Genomic DNA, 18,919 nt, shown 5'->3' with positions numbered 1-18,919 from the left:
CCAGGGATTTGGAAGTTGTTTGTTCAATAACTGAGGCCCAGACATTTTGCTAGTTGCTGGGATTATAGTGGAAAAGCAGGCTGCCTATGATACCCACAGCTTTATGATCCTGGGGAGAGACCAACAGCAATGCAGCAATGATGGTGCACCTGCTAGTGGTGCAGCAAGGGACCAGGTTCTCTGAGACTGCACAAGTGTTCTTACTGTGAACTTGCAGACTCTGAGGTGACTTCTCAAGGAACCCACCCCCTTACCTAGAAGTAAAGAAACACTCGGGGTGAAGTATCAGCTTTGTTAAGTTTGAGGAAGTTTGGTGTGATCAAAAGGCAGATGGGAAATGAATCAGAAGGGGCAAAGTCTCATGCCTTAGAAACTCCAGTGAGATGGTGGGGCGAGAACAGGTAGGTGGAGGGGTAAAAGACTACAGGTTAGCAAGCTTTTCTAGGACAGACTAGAGTAAATACTTAGGGTTTGTGACTCTTTTACATCTGTACAGCTTGTAATAACCGTTTCAGCAGCTTTGGATACTGTGAAGGTGAACATGATTGTGTTCTAGTAAAAAAATGTATTTATAAAAGCAGGTGGCATCTGGATTTGGTTCATGGACCGTGGTTTGTCTATCTGGACCACAACAGTAAGAAGACACTAAAAGATTGTAGCAGCTTAGGGCGGTGGTATACTCCTGTAATTGGTAGGGCAAAGCAGGAGAGTTGCTAATTCAAGGCCAGCCTGTGCTACATAAGAAAGCCGAGATAAAAAGGAAAAATAAAAGATTATAATTATGAGGTTTGTGTTTTAGAGAGCTTGTAGTGATATCAGTGTAAAGAGTGGATTGAGAGGGCAAAAAGATGAGGAAGAGAGAGTGAACGTACAGTGAATTAAATTGTTTTGGAAACTATTTTCTTCTGAAGGAAAGTATGGGCTCAATGGAGCCCTTGAAGGGATCTTCATTTTAAGGTTTCTAGCTCAATAGCTAGGAGCTGGCTGTATATACAGAAACTGGCCCATGTCCTAAGCTTTCAAGGCAGTGGTCTTCATTCTATATGTCCTACTTGGTCTCTTCTCTCCTTGATTGTAGCGTACTGATAAAGCATGCCTGATTTTGTAAAAGTGTGCCAGGTCAGTGTGATGGTGTGTCTCAGGCAGAGGGCCCAGTAAAGTGTTGGTTGAGTGTGAAAAGTTTAGAGCTCAGAATCCCACCCTCTTTCTTCCTCTTCTCAGGAACCCCATGTATTTGCGTGATGGAGGGAAGCCTACAGATTTCTGATAGTGATGTTTCTGTGACCTGAGACAAGTGACTTAGCTCTGAGCTTCATTTTGCTGTCTAAAATGGAGAGAGCAGGATTGAAAAGCATTGTTTGAAGGCTTTTAAAGTCTCAACAGTGATAAAGCTCTTAGTGCATTGAGACCATTGTTGTTGAGGTGCTGCTGGTGTTTGGTTGGTTTTAATTTATAGGCAGGCTGTCACTGTGGCTGGCCTGGAACACTCCCTGTAGACCAGGCTAGCCTCGAACTCATAGAGATATGTCTGCCTTTGCCGTCTAAGTGTTGGAATTTAAGGCAGATGCCACTACTAATAATATTCTGTACAAAAGCAGGAAGCAGTTGGGTGATATGTGTTTTGTCTTCATAAACTCTGAGCCAAAGTTTTCATTCCATGTGGTGAAAACTTAACTGGCCTATAGGACACAGTTACAGTTTAAACAAGACACACTTTTAATTTTTTTTTAAAAGATTTTATTTTATACATGAGTGCTCTATTTGCATGTACACCTGCATGTCAGAAGAGGCATCAGATCCCATTACAGATGGTTGTGAGCCATCATGTGGGTGCTGGGAATTGAACTTCTGGAAGACCAGACATTACTCTAACCACTGAGCCATCTCTCCAGCCCCAAGACACTTTTTTTTTTTAACGTGTGGACAATGTGCACATAGTAGGCGTTTCATAGATTCCACATGAGTGGAGTAAGTAGCTGCCCAATACAGACACACCCCTTTTGCTAGCCTGCCTGACTCCCTGGGGTCATGTGTTAGTGTTGTCACATTGCTGCCCTCCATTCCTGTAAACTCCTCTACTCTTCCCTCCCATGGTGGGCAGTGGAGATGTGCTCTACCCTGGCTTCCTTGCTACCATGTGAGGAAACCGGGGCACAGAAGGCTTAAGTTGAGTTGCCCGGGCTCACAGTATCAGCAAGGTCCTGTTAAAGCTAGAGCAGACTTGCCTCCAGATGGACTTGTGAGGTTGATTGTTGTGGTTCTCTTCCCTTGAGTGAGAGATGCTTAGCCCATCCATGTCTGCGTGGCTGACTCCTGCTTTACCTATTTGGTTCTGTTGGGTTTTATTAGATGATTTTGAGGACCAGACCTTTTGGGAAGCAGATTCCCTTTGGGTTGTTGTGTTTAGCCTCTTCCTCCTTTGGGGGACATTCCTTGGGGAAGCTTGGGTTAGGAGGGATTGCTTTGATATGTTTAAAATTGTGCCTTGTGCCCCACAGCTACAGGTAAAATCAAAAGGCAGATAATTTATGGGAGTGTCAAAGCTGGCCGCTGGCACCTCAGGAGGCCATTAGTATGCCTGTTCAGACCCTCTGTGTCCTTGCGATTGATTCCTTTCTGCACGAGTCTGATTTGGGAAGCTGTAGATCTGTGTGCAGTGATTGGATGTGACAGTCCAAACACTGGTCCCTAAATTAATCCTTTAATGGTACTCCCGCACCAGAGCAATATTCATTCTCCCGCTCTCCCTCCCTCCCTTTCTTTCCTCTCTCCCCCTCCTTCTCCCCCCCCCCCCCTTCCCCTCTTCTGAGAGGGGCAGAAAGGGAAAGAAGGGATGGAAGGAAGCTAGCTAGCTTTGTTTGGTGTGCTTTGATTTCTCTGTTCTAGCACATTCTACGTCTAGAGTAGCTGGCATCATGGCTTCGTGCATATTAATTTGTTCTAGAGTAGCTGGCGTCATGGCTTCGTGCATATTAATTTGTTCTAGAGTAGCTGGCGTCATGGCTTCGTGCATATTAATTTGTTCAGCAAGTCTTTACTTTCCTAATTGTGCCTGGTTCTGTGCTGGAGTAAAGAAATGAGGAAAATATAGTTGTTGCTTTTAAGAAACCAACTGTTTTTTCTCAGATTTCCAAAACTTATGTGCCATTAAATTAAAAGTCTATGCTCCTTCTTCAAGCTGTGTGAAATTTTAAAATGCAGAAAAGCACTTGACAAGAAAATAGTTAGAAAAAATCTGCTTTTTCTGCACACATGGATGCCTTCTTCTGGTGCACAGGTATGCCTCTGTGGCTGTTCTTCATCTTTCCAAGAGAAGTCTGAAAATTGTTAGTAGCAAAAGAAACAGATAACGTGTCACCTCAGAGTGAGAAGTAATCATCAAGTTAGAGTAAACTGTGCTACTGGGTCACATGGCCTCCATTAACTTTGTCGTGGAGTATCAGAAATCTCTCAAAAGGGTGGGACTTAGCTGTGTGTTTAAAGTAAGTTTTAATTTGCTGGTGAAAAATAGCAGTGTTTTTCTTACAAAGAGGGAGCAGCATTTGCCAAGGCCCAGCTGTGTAGAAGGAAGTGCCACATCTGGGAACCTGAGCCAGAGCTGCCTGTTTCTCCACGTCTTTAGACCTTCTCACTCTGTAAGGGGGAAGAGTCACGCCTTTGCCAAGTGTGTGTGGGAAGAGGCTTTGAGGTCTGTGCACCACACTGCAGTGACTCTGGTCCATGGTGCCCACTATTGCTGCTTTGTGCTGAAGGTCAAAGTGTAGTTTTAAAAAATGGAATCAATCAATCTCTCTCTCTCTCTCTCTCTCTCTCTCTCTCTCTCTCCCCACCTATATATATATATATATACATACATATATATGTATAAAATTATATATTTATATAATTTGTATATATACACACACAAATCTGGGTGGTTTAGATTTCATTATTGCTTAAGGTTATTTTTGCTTAAAAATCGTACCTTACCTCAAAAGAAGAATTGAAGTTAATATGAATTATTAATTAGTCCTGTAAAATAGTGAAATCAGTCAAGTAGGGAACTAAGACCTATTGGACACGGAAGAGGAAGAGGAAGATGGAGTTCACATAGAGTTGAATGCCCTGTGTGGGATGGGAATACGGTTGCTGTTTTGCTTGATTGTTAGAGGATAAAGTGAGGTAAAATATGTAACGTACCAGCCTGGCCTGTACTAGGCTTTCAGAAAGGCGTATCCTTTTCTCTTTCCCATGTGTTGACAGTGGTAACTCCCTTTGAGCTGTGCTGGTAGGTAGAACACTGTATACACTGGGTGCTTGACCCGAACCAGAAAAGATGCAGGGGTTACTAATGAGAGTGTGTAGTAGAGTTAGGGCTCAGATAGAGGTTTGTCTAATACTTTAGTAACTATGCTGTTCTGACACTGCTCCAACGCTAGCTTACTATCTAGAAAGGAAGGATTTGAACAGCTTTGGATAGCACTATTATGTATATGCGTCTGCAAAGGGGGTGGGGGAAGGAGTATTTGCAGGATAGCTATATTTCCTCATCTCTAGCTTTGCCCATGTTGATTAGGAAGGAAGGTTTGTCGTGGGGAAGTATCTGGTCTACAGGACGTTGTGAAGAGACATCGTTCAGCTTTGGCTTCTAGAAGGAGTTTGTAAGTGGGAACGGCTGGTGGCTTAGCAAGCAGCAGGCAGATCCTCAGGAATCGCCTTTTGGGTGGCCTTGAGCTGCTGAGATGGCCTGCTTGGTGGATGTTCTCTGTGGTTTGAGGGGTCTTCCTGATGTCAGAGAGCTCTGTTAGCCCTGTCTGGACGCAGTGAGCCAGGGCAGAGACGGGGTACGGGGAAGAGTGCCCCATTAGAGTTCCTGCTGCTCCCTTCCCACTCTGGACCAATCAAAAAGTTGCCAGCAATGTCAGGCCTGTGTATGTAACATGTGGCCTTTGGCAAATCAGCTAGAGCACTTGTCTCTTGTGGTAGTGGGAGAAGCTTGGGGGTGAGTGTGAGGCCTGCTTCTTGCATTGGAGTGAGCAGTGCTGTTGGAGTTGGAGCCTTGGGTTCTGTTCTTTCTCCTCCTCTCTCTTCCCTCCCTTTCTCCATTCTTTTCTTTGTTTGAGGCAGGGTCTCACCATGTAGTCCTGGCTGACCTCCAGCTCACAGAGATCTGCCTGCCTCTCCCTCTTGGAGGCTGAGGTGCAGGGTGTGTACCATCATGCCTGGTATTTTTCCTTTCTTCTCCACTGAGTCTAGGGAATCTCTTTCCTCTAGCTGGGCTTCTCCCTGGCTGGCTGGCTGGCCTGTGTCTGCCTATTAATTTTTTTTCCTTTTTGACTGTGATTTTCATATAAGTACTCAGTCAGTAAAGGCTATTCATTAGATTGAATTGTATGACTTTTGAAGGCATGCAGTTTATTTACATGTTTCCCAGGCAAATATTAGCTGCCTAAGTCAAAACCTGGGACCAACTAGATTCCAGACAGGTATCTTTGTTGTTTCTATGACTCAGAATTTGAGTATAATTGCTAAGATCATCCTAGGACAAGGGTCTTTCCCCAGAACCGGGAAGCTAAAACATGGCAGTCCAGGTTCTTGAACCAGTTGGGCTCAGTGCCTGCCTCTAGTACCTTGGGATGTCTTTGGAATGTAGTTCTGTCTCCCAATCTGGTTTTAGTGGTGTGCACTGGATCTAGAGATGGCATTGACCTATATGCTCCCAGAGATTTCAGGTGTGTGTGGCTGGGGGAGTGGAATGGTAGGAGACCACATGTTTACTGATGGGCTTCTCAGCTGGTCCTATCCCTGAGGCTCCCCAGCCGGTGTGTGCATGTTGAAGGATGACCTCCTCCCTCCCTCCTCTCCCTTTCCAGTAATGGAGGCTATAAAATGTCTATTTACCCAAGACACCAGAACGACTCCTCTGTGGTTCCACTAATCTGGTGATTTGGTGCTTCTTTGGTCTCTCAGGTAAATACAGATTGAGTCTTTTTATAAAGGCATATTATTTCCCTCATTAAATGTGTGTCTTGGCACATGTGTTATTTACCTGATAGACAGTAATGGCTGCAGAGGAACCATTGGTGTCTGTTGTGTAAATACTCTGCACAGAGCCCGTCCTCCAGGGGCTGTGGCACAGGCCTGCTTCTCCAAAGCGGGCTGGCCTCAGGGCCATCCCTACCTGCCCTCCCTGTCCCCACTGGGGAGTGGACCCCTTCATTTTGAGATGAAAGTCATTCATTTGTTTCTTTTGCTATAGCCTGCTTACTACTTTTTAATTTGCTATACAGAAAAGATGTTTGAGACTAAATGTGAATAAAGCTTGGTCTCTGATTAAAAATAAAGAGAATCATGAAATCTTTGGAGTTCTTCCCCTCGACCAGATACCAAAATCCTAGTTGATGTTGGAGCTATAGACTTAAATTCTGCACACTTGTAACTAAAGTATAAAGACATCAATGGAAAAGAAATCCTCAAGTAGCTAGCAAACCCAAGAGCAGGCTAGATGCAGTTGTAGGAACTGGGTGTTTCTGAGAGTGTGTGGGCTGTGGGGCCATACAAGGCAGAGGGAGAGTTACAGGGCGCTGAGCAGTGGCCTTTCCACTGGGGACTCGGTGGCATTGTGGCCAAGGTGTGATGCTGTGAGAGTGGTCTTGTTTTTTTTTCTTTTTTGAGAATATTTCTCATATTCTGTTTTGTTTTTTAAAGCTATATTCACATGGATTTTATTTATTTAATTTACTGTGCTAGGGATTGAACCCAGGGCCTTCTGTATGTGGTAGGCAAGTACCCTACCACAGAGCTACACTCTTAGCCTCACACCTGGATTTTTAAAAGTTTTTTATTTTTTTTAAAGTTGGAAACAACCCAAAATTACATAAAAATTGGAAGTGCAATACAAAGCTTTCCTTTCTGAACCATTTGAAGATTAAATTCCTGAACTAATGTCCCATTATTAAGATACTTGATGTGTATTTTCTATAAGCAGGGCCTTTCTTAGCTAGCTACAATACAACTCTCAAATGCAGACAGTTAACATGGATGTGCTAATCTCAGTCTATTTCACAGATCCCATTCAGGTTTTGTTCATTGTCCCAGGAACGTTCTTTGTATTTGTAGCAGAAGGGAATGGTTGGTAATTGTGGGTTGCATTTAGTAATGGGCTGGATGTTGTGTGCATTGCTCCTCTGTTAGGGGTTGTCTGGTGCTTTCTTACAGTTAGGCTTAGGCCTCTTCAGCAGGAATATCAGAAATGATTCTTTGTTCTCATTACATCCTGTCAAGTGGCATGAGTTTTGATTTTCCCATTAGTGACACTTTTTTGGGGTGGGGGGGACAAGGGTCTTACCATGTAGCCCTGGTTGACCTGGAGCTCACTGTATAGACCATGCTGGCCTTGTGTTTTTGTCTGAGCCTCCTGAGTGCTGGTATTAAAGGTGTGTGCCACCACATCTTGCAGTAATGCTTATTTTTGACCAGTTGTGTAAGATGGTGTCTGCTCATCTTTTCCATTTTAAAATTACTTCTTGTAGTAACTAATAAGAGTTCTATGGAGAAATATGTTGAAATCATTTTTATATCCTCCATAGATTTCAGTTGTATTTATTAAATCTCTATGGACTCATGGTTCCAGGCTTATTCATTGTACTAAAACTTAGCCACCATCTTTTTTGACCAGCAGGAGTCCCCTCAAGGTGGCTTTTGAGTCCCTTTGATTTGTTTCTATTTTTCTTTTGAGAATTCCCTTCCTTTCTTGTAGGATATCTTAGGCTCATCATGTACTTTTCTAATCATTTCTCCAGGGAGAATGGTTCCTGTAGTGGACAGTGGTATTTGGAAGGCACTGGTGTGTTAGGTGTGCTCATTGCTGTGCTCATCCTTAGTTAATGCTAGAGTGTGCATCTATAGCTATGTGTGTGTGTGCGTTTAGTCATACTTCTATTTATATCTACATTGTATATCCATATCAATCATGTCTATACCAGAAATGATGAGTCTTACTGTCAATACTGCAGAGTTAAACGATACCACAGGTTTTACCTTTTTTTGTGTGTGTATGTGAAAAACCTGGTTTCCATTATCCTTTTTGTATGTTACTGTTTGGTGGTTTCTGGCCCTTTACCCCTCCCTAAGGAGTGCCCTTGTTATCTCGCCCATGAATCTTGGCATGGGCTAAGGCTCTGCCCTAGGCTCTGACATGGTATGTACAGTACACCCTCCACCTCTACCTGCATGCCTTCTCACCTGCCTGGGTTCTTACCCTTCCTCTAAGACCCTTATGCTTCTCCCAACTCCAAGTGATGTACATATTGTCTTTCTTTACTCTAGTTAACAGTTTTAGAATTGAAGTTTTTACAAAGAGAAGAGAAAGCATTGCCTACTATCCTTTGACTTAATCTGAATTTGGTTGTTAGGAGGGCAGTATGGAACCCAGTTAGTATTGATATATTGAAACTTGACCTCTTAATGTCTGTTTATATATATATTTTTACATATATAGGTGTTTTGCTAGCCTTCATGTATGTCTATGCACCGTGTTCATGCAGTGTCTGCAGAGGCTAGATGACATCCAGTCTCCTGGGATTGGAGCTACAGATGCTTGTGAGCTACTATGTGGATGCTGGGAATCAAACTCAGGTGCTCTGGAAGAGCAGCGTGTACTCAAATGTGAACCATCCCTCCAGGACCTAATGTCTATTCTTAAGACTTCTTCCTTGGTGTGTATCAGAGAAAACCAAGCCGGTAGGCAAGGAGGTCCTCTAGCTATCAGAGTGTTGTCCAGGGAGGATGTAGTAGGATATGTATTGTTGCCCTTTGGGAGAACTAGAGAATTATAGGAATGTAGAAGACAACTTTGTAAGTATTGGTCACTGAAGGAAGAGCCAGTTTCACAGTTATAATAATAAGATAGTAACTTTCTGCATCATTATGCACAAGACACTGCCCTTGGTATTTTACCTCTGTTCTCTCCCATTCTCACTCTAGAGGTAGATACTATTATCATTATCATTGTATAGGCAGGGAATTGAAGAATAGAGCATGCCCATGGTGCCATGGTTAGTAAGTGCTGAAGTCAGAACAGAAACAAGACATTGCTTGTGGTACATGGCAGGCAGAGTCTAGTTGATTTATATACTATGTATACTATAGACACATTAAGAGTTTCAAAAGTCTTTCTACCTGGCTCAATTGGCTAGAAGAGGTCTAAGGTCCAGAAGGACTTTGCTTGTAAAAGAGAATGGATAACGGAGCCATGATCATCTTGTCACTGAAGTTTTCCTGGTCCTGTTGATGAGTGAGTGATAGAATGGGTTTATTTTGGGACTCTGGTTTTCAAAGGGACATTGGTCCTTTCACCTTTGCAGAGATTCCATAGTGAACTCAAGCCTGCCTTTGTCTCCCTGGACTATGAGTTTTGGGGTAGGCTGTAAAGCAGTGGTAAAAACAAGTGCCATGCTTGTGTAGGCCCGTGAAGAATCCTTTTCAGTTTTCCTGTAGTCAACCCTGTGACATCTCATGTTTCAGTGTAGACTCTGCAGCAGGAGTCACACTAGTGTGTATGCTAATAGATACTCGGGCATGTGACCGTGGTTCTCAGTGAGCCAGGAGAGAGCTGGGGACAGAAGTCATCCTCTGCAGTCCACTCTTGTTCAGGTGACAGGGACCGCAGTGTACTGGAATGTGTTCCACGTTCCACAGGGTGGGGAGACAGTGTCTACTAGTGTCGCTAGTCAGAGGCAGGCCTTTGGCTCTGTTGGTGTGTGGCTTTAGGAAACATAAACTGATGGCGATTGGTGTATGAGAAGTAAGATTGCTTGTTTTAGAATTAAAGTTGAGGGACATTTTCATATTGAGTTTAATGTGGGAAAGCACACGTTCCTACTTCTCTGCCTCGTTCCCCTCTCTCACAGATCAGGTTATTTGTGAGTAAAACATAGGCTTTGATTTTTCTATTTAGTTAACCCTCAGAGGAGGCCAGTTATTGTGTGAATTTAAAGGGAAAATGATTCAGTTTTTTTTTTTTTTTAACATGTTCCCTCCGAAAACTTTACTAGACTTTTAGAAATACTCCCATTACTGCCACATCTGGGTTTTCTCTTTCTCCTCCCTATTTAAAAGGCCTCATAGTCATCCAGGGCCTCTAGGAGAGAGTGAGGCCCAAGGCTGCAAATGAGGAAGCCTGAGGCCGTTTGTTGCCAGCTGTGCTCTGCAGTTCCCCTAGGGGGCTGCTTACCAGTGTGCATTGGAAACCATCACAACGCCATCAACAGAGCCCCCTGGGATTGATTGCGGTGGCTTTCATGCTCTCTTGCTGGGAGAAGGTAGAGGGTATGTGGAGATTAAGTCATAGGCAGACGAGCCAGGGACACATGATAGATGAGAGCGCTGAAGAGAGCGTTCAGGAAAGTGAGGCTGCTTCTAGGACTGATGGTGTAGTTGGTCACCTCAGTCGGCTTCGGAATCCTTTGGGTTGACGTTAACTATTGCCACCTGAGAAGTGACTGAGGAAGTCCTCTTGGCTCTCTTTTGAACAAGTGCTCCATTTACAAAGGAAGCTAATTTTGTGTGTTGCTTTGAGAAAGCTCTGGGAGACAGTTGTAATAATACTGCAGGTGCTGGTAATAGGGTCTTAAACTTTGGTGACAAAAATCATGATTTAGACAAAGGCCTGGGAATCGTGGGAGTGGCTCAGGCTGCGTGGGAATTCTGGAAGAGTGGACGGAGCAGGGTAACAGTGGGAGGGAAGTAACCCAGGATCTCTGTTTTTGTTTTTTGTTTCGCTTTCTTTTTCTTTTAACATTCCTTCCCTAAGTTTTAGATGCCTCTGGATGTTCAATGCTAGCACCGTTACAGACGGGAGCGGCTCGGTTCTCTTCATATTTACTTTCAAGAGCAAGAAAAGTGCTGGGTTCCCACTTGTTCTCTCCCTGTGGCGTTCCGGAGCTCTGTTCCATATCCACCAGAAAGCTGGCGGCCCACGGCTTTGGCGCGGCAATGGCGGCAATGGTGCCCTTCCCTCCCCAGAGGTATCACTACTTTTTAGTGCTGGACTTTGAGGCCACATGCGACAAGCCACAGATCCATCCTCAGGTAACTGTTGTATCATTGCTTCAGAAAAGGTTGGGTGGGCAAGAGGGAGGGAGGAGTGTCTTGCATCTTGGGACCCAGCGTTTTCGCATATCTCATGGCTTTTAGTAACATAGATTGGTTCCACATGGGCAATGCAGAACTGTGCAGTCGCTGGGGAGAACTGGATACATTGTTTCTCCCTAGTCTAAGCTTTTGGGAATCCGAATGCTGCTCTCCTGGCCTTCTTCTTTCCTGTGGGTTCTGTTGTCCTTTCTTCCTGCCATTGCTGTGTGCCTTTTTAAGGAGTACAGTGGTAGTCAGCTCCTGATGTGGCCTTACCTCCTGGTGTTAACACTTTTACCCTGACTCATAGATACCCCTCTCTCAGCAGTAGAATGTAGTAGAAGAGACAGTGTGGATGAAGGTCCCAGGCTAGGTTAGAAGAAGCACTAGTCTGCTCTGCTCTTTTGGATCATTTGCTCTGGCAGAAGCCTGCTAACACATACTCGGACACTCAGACAGTACTGCAGAGAGATTCACATGTATAGAAACTGAGGCTGTAATCCTGCAGTCAACACTGCTTTACCAGTCAGTCATGTTAGTGACTGTGGCAGTGAATTTGACAGCCTCAGCCAGGCCTTCTGATGACCATAGCCCTAGTGGATATCTGATTTCAACCCTAGAAGAGACCCTCAGCCAGCCAAGCACCTACCACATTCCTGACTCACAGGAACTGTGACAGAGAACAATTGGTTTTTAATGTTTTAAGCCACACATTTGGGGCTTTGTTTGTTTTTCCTTTATAAAGTATCTCACTAAGGCATCCTTGAACTCACTCTAGCCCATGCTGGCTTTGAACTTACCATCCTACCAAGTGGTAGGATTGTAGGTGTGTGCTCCTATACTTGGTTTAGTATAATTTGTTAAGTAGCATTAGAGAATCTGAACAGGTGCCCTTGCTAGTCTGTTGAAAAGGAAAATGTCTTTGCTTTCCTTCCTTGCATACAAAGACCTTCCTTGATCTTTTAAGGCACCGTCTTTAGGGAGCTTGGAGTAGTAGCAGAGAGGTACCTGTGCTGGGTATGTGACGGGGTGGTTGAATGCCAGTGTGGTAGTTCACTGTAGTGTGGAGACTTGGCTGTGCGTGGCTCTAGGATGACAACTCCTGCAGTGCTTAGGGTAGAGTGTGTAAGTTTGGAGTATGCAGATCTATTGCTTTGGGAGAGTAGCTTTCATTAGGAGGCCAGAGGGGGAGACCTCACAGTTGGGACTTGGGAGGCAGGGACCACTTGGGGACCACAAAAAGGTAGTCTTCATTTTTGATGGCTAGCCTTTTTTCTCTCGGGGCTGTCTGTAGGATGTAGGTTGTTTTACCTGTTCAGATGCTATACCCTCTTTCCTTCCCTCTTTCCTGTTAGTTGTTAAAGTAGGGTGTTGGAATCCGGCCTGCTAGACAAGGACGATGCCCTAAGGGAAGGAACTTTAGATTGAATTAGATTGAAGGGAATGTTTGGGAACTGTCCGAGCTACACTTAACTTTCTGCCTCCTGCTCTTGCCAGTGCTGAGGAGCTGAGTGGTTGGCTGGGAATTCTGCTGTGCAGTCTTTGGAGTTGCGAATCCAGGATCCACGTTCTAATGCCCCATGTTATTTCTCTTATAGATGAGGTTTCAGTCTTGAGTGAACCCTGTGGGTCATGACTATGACACCTATGTTACATGTGCTTCATCTTTATCTTCTTTGGATCTCCACAATTGCTTGTTTGGCACTTGCTCGTGGCATTTGCTGCTTCCTGGAACATGCTTTTGCATATGTGCTTCTGAGCTTTCCACTTGGATTGTAAACTCAGCAGTTACATAGCTCTGTCTGCCTGTCCTGTAGAAGGTCTTGCCAGTGTTCTTGAAGGTGGAACCTGATTTATGTCTCTCAGTTTGCATGGTCAGTGTCATCTTTTGTCTCTCTTTCAAGGACATGTCTGTGTGTGTCCATCGTCACACTGAAGATAATATGCAGTAGGAATTTAAATCATCTGTGTTACCACCTTGCTTCCCAGACTTAGGCACCAAGGGTTGTCATGACCCACACTGGGTAAGGGGCTCGGTGCTTATTTACGAGGGTATGCATCTAAGTAAAGACTGTTCCAGAATCAGTGAACCCTGATGATGTTGTTCCAAGGGCACTTAAGGTGCATCATTAGTTAAGCACTAGCTGTTGCTTTAGAGAACTTGGAGAGAGGCATTTACTGTCTTGCTTATCTGGAAGAGGGGAATACGAATGATCTTAGAAATTATAGACCTGTTAGTTTACTGTGATACCAGAGAAGATAGTTGACCTGTTCGTCAGATAATCAATCAGCAAACAGCTAGAAGAATGTGGGGTACCGAGTAATACCTTACATGGGTTTCTGAAGAGGAGCAAATCCTGTCAGATCAATCTAACTTGTTGGTGTGACAAAGTGATGGATTCGAGTGGGTCTAGCGAAAGTGATGAATGTAATGCCTCTCAACTTCATTAAGCCTCTGCAAAGCTGCCTTCAGCGGGTAGATAGGCAGGCGGGCTCGGGCCACACATGCATGTTCTCTTTAGACCACCCTCAAGAAAGGGATGGGGAGACCAAGACCTGTTATTAATGGCAACTTAAAGCCCCACTCCATTTGGGGGAAGGAGAATCTTAAAGGTTTCTAGGTCATGATTCTGATAGAATTCAGAGGAAACTTGGAAGATGGATGAGAGAAGTTTTCAGTACCAGATATGATAGTACTCGAAGTGAGGTGACTGTAGGGTAGGCTCTCATCAGAGCCCCTTCTGCCTAGGTGACTCGTCAGCAAGGGAAGGGAGGAAACTGGAGAGCTCACAGGAGAGGGACAGAAATGACTGTAGGCAAAAAACCCAAGCCTAATGAGAGAGAAAATAAGTGGAAGGTAGTTTAGGCCACTAATTTCTTGTTCTTAGTAAATGTGTTAATACCTTGCTCTGTATTTTAACAACGGCCACAAAAACTTCACCCAGGGGGGCTGGAGAGATGGCTCAGCGGTTAAGAGCACTGCCTGCTCTTCCAGAGGTCCTGAGTTCGATTCCTAGCAACCACATGGTGGCTCACAACCATTTGTAATGAAATTGGATGCCCTCTTCTGGAGTGTCTGAAGACAGCTACAGTGTACTTACATATAATAACTAAACAAATCTTTAAAAAAAACAAAAGCAACAAAACCAAACCAAACCAAAACAAAAAAGTCACCCAGGTTTAAATGGAAGGAGGAAAGATTGAGATTGTGGTAGGACGAACCTTCCAAACGAAACAAGAAAATCAGCCACTAGGCCATAATTCGCTGCCTTTCAGAGTGTGAGATAGCTGTTCTGAGACACGCTTTTTATGGAAAAACCCCACATGTGTTCTAGGCTAGAACTAGAACTCTCCTGATTGGCTCTTTTGCTTTAATACTCCGAGATCTCTGCACGGCTCGCTTCTGGATCTTCTAGACCCTGAAATTTAGAGCATGACATGCTTTCCAGGGGTGTGAGGCAGAGACAGGTTATGGCTCAGGAAGGACCTGTTGTTTGGAGGCTTGGTGTGGAGTTCATATCTCTTATCCCTCACTTTCAAAAGTCTCTGAGTCAGCTTACTGAGACTATCTTAAAGGAATACCTCCATGAGAAATTAATAGTTGTGTGCTCTGTTGTGCTTGTGTGTGTAACAATATTGGTTATAATACAGTAAAACATCTGGTATTTTCAATTTGTCATTTTTTTTGCTGGTTATTTTTGTACTTTGTTCAAGTAAGTGAGATTAGACGTGCTTGGTCCACCCCATTTGGGGGAACTGGTTTGCTAGTAGTAGGTTTTCATGTGAGTTTTGTGTTCATTTTATGTTTTATGTGTTTCTATTTAGATTAAAGTGATAAGTATTAATTTAATATGAGACTTTTTCATTGGAAACCCTTTTTTCTCTCAAATGTTAATTTAGATGATTTAAAGTATTAGAGGCTCTTAATTTCAGCAATGTGGGTTTTTTTCTTGTCTTAGGAATTGCTTTTTGATACAGAGTAAATTTTGATCTGATTTAAGGGGACAGTGGCTCCTTTGTCCTCACTCGCAGAGCTTGCTTTGCTCATTTGGTGTGGATGTGCATGATGGGATGGTTGTTGTGACCCTAGGGCCCAGAGAGCAGCCTGAAAGCTTTGGGGGCTCTTTAATTGTGCATCTTTAACCTCAGGGCAAGTTCTCTCACCACCTCAGTGTTCAGAGGAGACCAAAGCAAATGTAAGTGAGGAAAATGAGGTAGAGGCCAGTGCGCGTGGGGAAGACAAGTAACCTCAACTGTCTGCATGGCTTGGGAGGGAGGAGGGGGGGGAGCACAGCTCTGTATGCGGGGAGTTAAGTCCTGGCTGCTGCCCTGACAGCCTGCATCAGCCCCTTGGTCTTCTTTTCTCTTTCCTTCAGAGCAGCCCTGTCTACTGTTTTCTTCTTTTCTGTATTTAAGCGCCTATAATGTTAGAACAATGAGCTTTGGGGTTGAGGTTTTCTAGTGTTTGGCCTTTGCCCCCACCCTCAACTCCCTTCAGAATCCTTGGAGAGGTAGTATTTCCATTTGAGTTAGAATTATGACCAAATGAGTTTCTCTTGTATAGAAAATTGTGCAGATCTTGGGTTTATTTGAAGGGCAGGATGGGGAACGGGGATGGTGGTGACTGAGGACTAGAACTATACAGAAGAAAGACACTTGAAGTATTTCAGTAGGACCTAGAACTGGCACCATTACTGGCCTTTTGTGAAAGAGACATTATAGAAAAGTTTACAGGAAATTGGTTAAGATCACTATAAGTCAAACATATTGATTCCCTTTCTCTTTCCTTCAAGGCTGAAAGACTGCCCCCTCCCTCCAAGAATTGCTCTTTGCTCCATAATTGCCTTTTGTTTTCTGTTTTTGGTTCTTGCAGTCTCTAAGTGGTCAAAAGGAAAGTACCCTATAGAACAAAATACCCTTTCCTCTCCTTTCTTGTTAATTTGCTGTGTTTGCAGCTCCTCCACGTGGGAGGGAATAGGCCCCACTTTCTAGCCGGCTCAGTTGTTAGATTTGGTCCCCTGTGTTCAGCCTCAGTTAGCCTGCATTTTTTTCTGTACAAACAGGCGAAAGACGCTGATGCTATTCTAAACTGGGAAATGAAATGCAAAACCGACGTTAATGTAACATTATGGCTGAGATTAAATGCACCAAAATCAGGAAATTCAAAGTTATGCTTCCCCCAGCAACTATAACTCAGCCTCATGTGGCGTGTGTAGTATTTTGTGTTAGTGTGGATGGTGTTATATGTTAAGACATTAAAGTGAGCACCATAAGCAGAGCGCAGAGTGCTTGAGGGGCTGAGTTATGACGACTCTGTGAGCTGTAAGTGTTCTTGCACAGGCTCCTGACTCCTCGAATAATTTTTTTCCCTGCCCATCAGAACAATTATTGCCTTTCTTTTCAGTTATATTTCTGCTTTAGCACATCTTTTCCAGGGTCACCATAAATGAATCCCACTATTGGTGGCCAGTAATTGTAGGGAGAATGGGGTGGCCCACTAGACCCTTTGTCCTTTTGTCACTGCCTCCATAAAAGTGATGCCCCTGCCCCCCAGTCAGCCTGTTGTTTCCTATGTGGTCCCTATAGGGATGGGCCTCATCCTGACTCCCTGTGGCTCCTCTCTAGTGCTCCCTGAATGGGAACAAGCTTTACTGTGTCTTGGCTGTGTTGTAATTCCATGTGAAAGCCAAGGGGCCCTTTTTATTTAGAGCAGACATAGCGATGTAGAAGTAAAATATACATTTCAGGAATGGAGCACTGATGCATGGTGGTGCTGCCTTGTGTGGTTGGCATAGCAGAGACAAGATGGACATGGGTTTATTTGCTCTCTTCAGATTGCATCTCTACCTTCCCCAGGGTTTATACCTCTGAGCTGCCATGATGTATAGTTCAGCTGTGGAGTTGCCTTGGGGTGGAGCCAGGAGTTTTCCTAGGGGAGCATTGGGTCATTGGTAACGAAATCAGCACATAATTTAGTGCAAATCAGGAACCATCTCCCCTAGCCTCTTATTATCCCGGTGGTCTCTCCAGGGCAGACAGCTGTTGGACACAGATTTGCTAGGCACTGGGCTAAGTTTGTTGGTAGGGAAGTTCTCCAAAGAATAGGAGCATTGATATGTGGTGAATGACATCAGGGACTGTTAAGTAACAGTGACACTGAGATGCCTTTTAGGTTTTTGTTGGCTGTGACAAAACCAACTCAGTCAGCAAAGGAACGGGGAGGAGCTCATTTTAACCACCTTGGAGTGGTTAAATGGAAACAACTGCTGGAATAAAAGCCAAATAGGAACTAGTTCCTACCCTCAAGGAGCTGAGTCAAGGAGAGTGGATGCATGTGTAACCAAGAGGCAGTGCACTCTCAGTTCAGGAAAGCATGGGGTAGTGCCCGACAATGGATGGGAGCCATCTACAAACTCACAGTTCCCAGGAGAGACCAACAGGCTTCAGAGTGTGAGAAATTTAGGAGACCGAAAGGGCCACGGAGGGCTGAGGCCTTACAACTGTTGCAGCAGGGATTAACACCCCTACCCCCACCTCAAAAACAACAACAACAACAACCCCAAATCAGAGGGTTTTAACAGAGGAAAATATGTTGAATTGGCTTAGTTCTGGGAGCAGGAAAAGTCTGGATTTTAGGCTAATGTATCAAAATGTTGAAAATGAGTAAGAACAGGCGATGGATGAATTTGAGTCCATTGAATAGTTCACAGTTGAGTTAGTCGGATTTCTGTGTTAGTCACATATTCTTTCTCACATTCAAGTTAGAAGCTCCTATTGCGATGCTTGTGAGTGAGAGTACTAAATCTGGAAGAGGGTTAGGAATTGGAATTAATAAAGTCTACACATAAAGGGTGAGGGTCAAAGTGAAAAACATGAAAGAGTTTTTGTTGGATGTGACAAAATCAGCTAAGTCAGCACAGGAATGGTACTGCAGGGGTGGGGGAGCTCAGGAGCTGAGCTCAGAGGGAAGGATTCTTAGGGAGGCCATGTTGGGTGTTAGCTGCCATCGAAGGTAGCAGTTGATTGGAATGCTAGATTTCAAGGGAAAGACAGTTTCTGGAGAATGATAGGACATCTTCTCACATAAAGTACTGGGAATTTGCAGTTGGATCTGCTAGAACACACCTTAAACAGACCTGGGAAGTTTAGACCCCTCAAATAAAAAAAATGGCTGTGTGGTTAACATTGAGAGGGAGTGAAAAAGAAGGGTTAATGAAGAGGAGTGAGGTGACTAGAGCTCCGGGAAGCCAAGGAGAAAGGTAGAGTGGGGAGTGTCAGCCAGGGGTGTTTGGTTCCTCCTATTGATTGCATTTCTTTACAGACTCATCTCAGTTGTCTGACATGAGGAAACTGATATGAGGTGATGCTTTCTCCACTATGTCTTGTTGGGAAAAAGGATTCTGCATCATTTTGATTAAGATGCCATTGGGGTGATTATTTTTTATCCTCTTATCCTTGGTGTTTCTGATGCTAAAAAGCCCTCGTGGCGTTACATTTATGTGATGAGTTCTGAGCTCTAGAGGTAAAAATTGAGCCACAGCCTAAAAACCCATGACTTGAGTGTTCCTAGATTGACATTCGTGCTTCCCTTTCCCCAAGGCTGACAGCCTACGGCGGATGGCAAATAGGCATCAGAAAGCAGAATCAGAAAGGAGTCTCTGGAGGAGAGACAAACATCCAGAGAGTGAGACACAGCCTTGGTAGTGAAGTAGAGGTGCCTTGGAATAGTCTGCTGTTTGGGCCCTGTTCTCAGATGATATAGTTGGTCAATGGGAGGGATACCGATTTTTGGTTAGTAGAACAGTGC

At 44.2% G+C, this 18,919-nt stretch overlaps 1 protein-coding gene across 6 annotated transcripts in view; it reads left to right on the top strand.

Annotated features, from left to right (window-relative positions):
* Positions 1 to 18,919, top strand: part of Eri3 (ERI1 exoribonuclease family member 3) — a 124,127-nt gene that overhangs the window by 3,543 nt on the left and 101,665 nt on the right. For 3 of the 6 annotated variants that reach the window (XM_085839044.1, XM_085839043.1, XM_021159298.3), the window contains exon 3: positions 10,793 to 11,070. The exons of 1 other annotated variant lie outside the window; for it this stretch is intronic. In XM_085839044.1, coding sequence (XP_085695170.1) covers positions 10,816 to 11,070 — 255 coding nt within the window. In that variant the 5' untranslated portion in view covers positions 10,793 to 10,815. The remainder of the gene's footprint in view (positions 1 to 10,792; positions 11,071 to 18,919) is intronic. 2 more of the 6 variants (XM_085839045.1, XM_021159299.3) reach the window with 1 other exon arrangement.

Source organism: Mus caroli, unplaced genomic scaffold, assembly GCF_978045245.1.
Source record: "Mus caroli unplaced genomic scaffold, Mus_caroli_1 scaffold_6, whole genome shotgun sequence".
In the NCBI taxonomy this organism is placed as follows: domain Eukaryota; kingdom Metazoa; phylum Chordata; class Mammalia; order Rodentia; family Muridae; genus Mus; species Mus caroli.
The sequence above is the reverse complement of the archived record's forward strand: the minus strand, read 5'-3'. Positions and strand labels throughout refer to the sequence as shown.